At 38.7% G+C, this 4,653-nt stretch overlaps 1 protein-coding gene across 1 annotated transcript; it reads left to right on the top strand.

Moving 5' to 3' along the window:
• The first annotated feature begins 564 nt into the window (after window positions 1-564).
• LOC139533434 (immunoglobulin lambda-1 light chain-like) lies at window positions 565-3,452 on the top strand. The gene is made up of 5 exons (XM_071331461.1): window positions 565-1,106; window positions 1,850-2,200; window positions 2,394-2,525; window positions 2,696-2,730; window positions 3,074-3,452. The coding sequence occupies exons 1-5, from the start codon at window positions 782-784 to the stop codon at window positions 3,209-3,211; spliced, it is 981 nt and encodes a 326-aa protein (XP_071187562.1). The 5' UTR covers window positions 565-781; the 3' UTR covers window positions 3,212-3,452.
• The last annotated feature ends 1,201 nt before the right edge of the window (window positions 3,453-4,653 follow it).

Raw genomic sequence — 4,653 nt, 5'->3', positions numbered from 1 at the left:
TTGTTCGATCTAGGCACACTTTTCGATAGGGTACACTCATATTATAATCATAACTACATATGTGTTTATCAGCCACCTAGGGGCCTAGGATGAAAACCAAGAGCATGCTGGATATGCAGTTTTTATGCTATGGTGGGTAAATTCCTATTGAGTGTTAGTTCAACCTCTGCTGGACACAGTAGTACCCGAGGTACTAGCTGGAGAAGAGCGGAATGAGACCCTTCTCTGTTTCCTGTCCTAACATCAAAAGTGAACTAATTTCAGTTAAGGTTTCATTTCTCAAAACAAAGAAGCAGCCATATCAAGCCAATATTTGATTGGCAGAATCCAGTGACTCTGACTTACTTTACAATGTCTTCTTTGAACGTTTTTAAACTATGGCAAGCCAGAGGACACATTTCTTAGTTTGTAGTCAGCCAATAAAATCTCTAATTTCAGTGTTCCCTCCTACTGTATGACGGCCACATGTAAAGTGTCATCATATATAAGGTGCCCCACTGTCAGACCCACACACTATGCAGTGCAGAAGTGACTGATGTAAAAATGATGGTCAGACACTTATTTATATTTTACATCAACTTGGGTAAGTGTAAGACGTTTTAATTGAGTTCCTTTTTTAATCATTTCAAGTATGTCGTTTTAATATGATAAGTTAAGTGGATGTTCTGTCTGTAACGGGTAGAAATGGTTTATCCATGTCTTTGTCTTTGATCCATTTTGTTTGTTTGCTTTGACAGTTTGTGCTTTTACCAAACCAAACGTAATCCAACCAACCCCTGTGATGGTTACTGAGCTGGGAGGCACTGTGACTCTCACTTGCTTTCGTCCAAATGTGTCAGTGACCAGTTTTGATTGGTTCAAGCAGAGTGTTGGACAGAAACCCCTTCACATGGCGTCATCAGCATATGTTGGCCAAGAGAGTTATTATTCCAACAATTTTATCAAGGACTTTACTGAGACCAAGCGTTTGGGTGTGAGGAGAGGAGTCTACACCTGTAATTTGACCATTTCCAAGGCAGAGCCAGGGGACTCGGCTACATACTATTGTTCCACTAGAGTCATCTATGAGCTCACTATTGGAGAGGGAACTGTTTTAATTGTCAAAGGTAACTAAACATTTGTGTCTTGAATTTCAAAATGTTCAGTGGTGTAAAGTAATTAAGTATAAATACTTCAAAGTACTACTTAAGTTGTTTTTTGGGGTATCTGTACTTTACTTTACCATTTATATTTTTGACAACGTTGACTTTTACTCCACTACATTCCTAAAGAAAATATATACTTTTTACTCCCATAAATTTTCCCTGACACTCAAAAGTACTCATACATTTCGAATGCTCAGGCAGGACAGCAATATGGTCCAATTGACGCACATACATTTATCAATATAACGCATTGTCATCTCTACTGCCTCTGATATGGCGGACTCACTAAACACAAATACTGCGTTTGTAAATGATGTCTTGAGTGTTGGAGTGTGAGAGTGTGCCGTCTAGTTTGCCTAATAGAAGGAATTTGATGTATAGCATTCACTTGACATTTGAGTACTTTCCCCCAAACTGTACTTAAGTACATTTAAAACCAGATACTTTTAGACTTTTACTCAAGTATTATTTTACTAGGTGACTTTCACTTTTACTTGAGACATTTTCTATTAAGGTATCGTTACTTTTACTCAAGTATGACATTGAGGACTTTTTCCACCATTGCAAATTTTGTGGCCCTGTATGTTGATATGTTGATGCTCGTACAACTGTTTCATCAAATGCTGCTGGTGAATACATGGCTTGTAATATTTTTCACCCATACACCTTACTTTAGTCTTACTTTAGTTACTCACTCTCTTCAGACTCAGAGTCCAACAGCATGTCTGTGCTCCAGCAGCCTGCGTCTGAGTCAGCCCAGCCAGGAGACTCTGTGACTCTGAACTGTACAATACACACTGAGACCTGTGCAGGAGAACACAGTGTCTATTGGTTCAGACATGGCTCAGGAGAATCCCGTCCAGGAATCATTTACACCCATGGATACAGGAGTGATCAGTGTGAGAAGAGCTCTGAGGCTGGGTCTCCTACACAGGGCTGTGTCTACAACCTCCCCAAGAGGAACCTCAGCTTCTCTGATGCTGGCACTTACTACTGTGCTGTGGCCTCATGTGGGGAGATACTGTTTGGGAATGGGACCAAGCTGGACATTCAAGGTAAATCCCGTTTCATCTGTAAATTGCCACAGCAATACTGTATATTCATGCAAACGGCCTACCTCAAAACGATCCCATACATTTGTCTCAACAAGCTAAACAATATCACCATCAGCTTTTGATTACATACTGTTTGATGATCTCCCTAAGCGCTCATGAATACAATATGAATTCACTGATACCCTTTCCACAGTTCCAGAACATGATTCTCCATTTGATATGAGTCCTACTGTTCTGTCGTTGGTCGTCTCCAACATCGTTCTGGGGATAGTGACCCTTCTACTTGTCTGGGCGCTGTGCAAGACTCTGAACAGAGATAGCAGAGGTATTACTTTATATATAATGTATCTAATGTTATAGCTGATGTATCTAAAGTTTCATGCATCTCTATGCAATGTACCTTCTTGAAATGTCAGTTAAATAATCAAAGTATAAGCATTGTTAATCAACTACATGAGGTTAAAAAGAGATTGAATGTCATAAATCTCTTTGAAGGGAGGATAGATGTCCCAACGTCCCAGGGAAATCAGGTAAATTTGTCAACATTTATAAATACAGTAAATTTTCAGTTTTTACAAGAAACTGCAATTACATTTTCCTTACAGCTAGTATTCAGCTTATTTGTGCTTTTTATGTTATAAACATTTCTTGGAAGTAATAGGTCACTGTACTAGATGTAACCTACTTATCTTTGTTCATTTTTCCATGGAACTTCTGTCACTGTTCCACTGACTGTCAGGTCGTTGTAGTGGGTGTACAGTCTGAACAGTCATGTCTTTTGTAGAGTGTTTTCTTCCACAGGAGAATAGAAACATTATATAGTAGATCATGCTGTCATCATAATGGTTTTTCTCATGGCTCCACCCCCCTCAGAATCAAGACAGTGACGTGTTGAACTACGCAGCTGTCAGTTTCACCCCCAAGAAGAAGTCCTCCTCTAGAAGAGTGAGAGAGAAGACCAGCAGAGAGGATGCAGTGTACTCTGATGTCAGGCACCTGCAGCAGCAGTGAAAGATATCACCACTGTCACAAAGACACCAAGAAGAAATGTTACTATTTGTAGCTTAATAGAACTGCTTTTAGTAACTGAAATTAGTTACAATGGAACAAAGAAAATTTAATTTTAACATTGTCTATATGTTATATTTATATAATCCTGTAATGTCTTAAATAGCCATAACTTTTTGACAGTTTGTCAGAAATAATCTGATAGAGAATCACATTTTTGCTGTATGACTGTGTGTTTTTAACATAATAAACCATACATTTATACACTCCGAACATCTCTATTCTCTGTCTACAGAACGTTTCCTGCCACCACATATACAAATATACAATATGATTAAAAGTAATAGCAGTTTAGCTGAATATGTGTCAGGCTCCATCACACCATTAGAAATGGAGGAACACCAACACACATATATTTCTTATCACAGAAGAGGTGCTTTTTTATTTAACTGTTATTTAACCAAGTTTAGAGTTGCTGAGATACAAATCCATTTTTCAGGAGAGACCATGAGAATCTCTCTGACTCCACATACCGCACACAGATATACATGTATATGATTTACAATAAATGCTCTGTTTGTAAGAAGTGCAGCGTCGGTTTACACACCTACCAGGCAGTAGCGGTGTGTGGGTACAATCACTGGGGAAGCCAAGCCATATTACAACCTATGTGTTGTGATAATTGTGTTGTTTGCTCTATAACCTTGTTATATGCCTTGAGACAGTGATATGTAGGCCTAATTACCGAGACAATAAGACACAGTGGCAAGGAATAAATTCAACCACATCTTTGTTTTATCACAAAACCAGATACAAACCTCTGTCCAGTGAAGTCCACAAAGCATGTAAAGTATCAGACAGTTACATGACCTACAGCATGGTCAAGCAAGTTCGTGTTTCCGACATTTTTAAACCACTTAACAACTATTGATTTAGAACCACAAAGAAAATCCACTTTTCCAGCACCATTTCAATTTCAACATTTCAACGTCATTAAATCACCTCTGCTTAGTCTAATACATTGACAACTAAAATATGCAATAAACAATTTAGTCCAATTAACATGAACTTAATATGATGTGGCTGTCCATGGTTCTGATTTCTGTGTGCGTGTGTGTGTGTGCATGCATGTTTGTGCAATTAGAAAAACATGTTGACTCACCCTACATGTAGAGAAACGCCCATGCCATCCTCCTCTCTTTCATGTTCTCGAAATGGTCCATCACTGTCATACACTACACATTTTTATTTTTTGTTGTCCGAGGCTACCTGGCTAAAATGCTTGCTCGCTAGCATAACTTCCATTCATGGGCAACGTTAGCTAGTTAACATTAGCCATATACATCTATCTACATATTGAACTTCCATCCTCTCAGGCCAGGGGCACGACAATGTATGAATTAATGGTTGGATCAGAATCAACGTTATAATCATTGGCCAGTACG

The sequence above is a fragment of the Salvelinus alpinus genome, chromosome 11 (genome assembly GCF_045679555.1).
Source record: "Salvelinus alpinus chromosome 11, SLU_Salpinus.1, whole genome shotgun sequence".
NCBI lineage: Eukaryota > Metazoa > Chordata > Actinopteri > Salmoniformes > Salmonidae > Salvelinus > Salvelinus alpinus.
The sequence above is the reverse complement of the archived record's forward strand: the minus strand, read 5'-3'. Positions and strand labels throughout refer to the sequence as shown.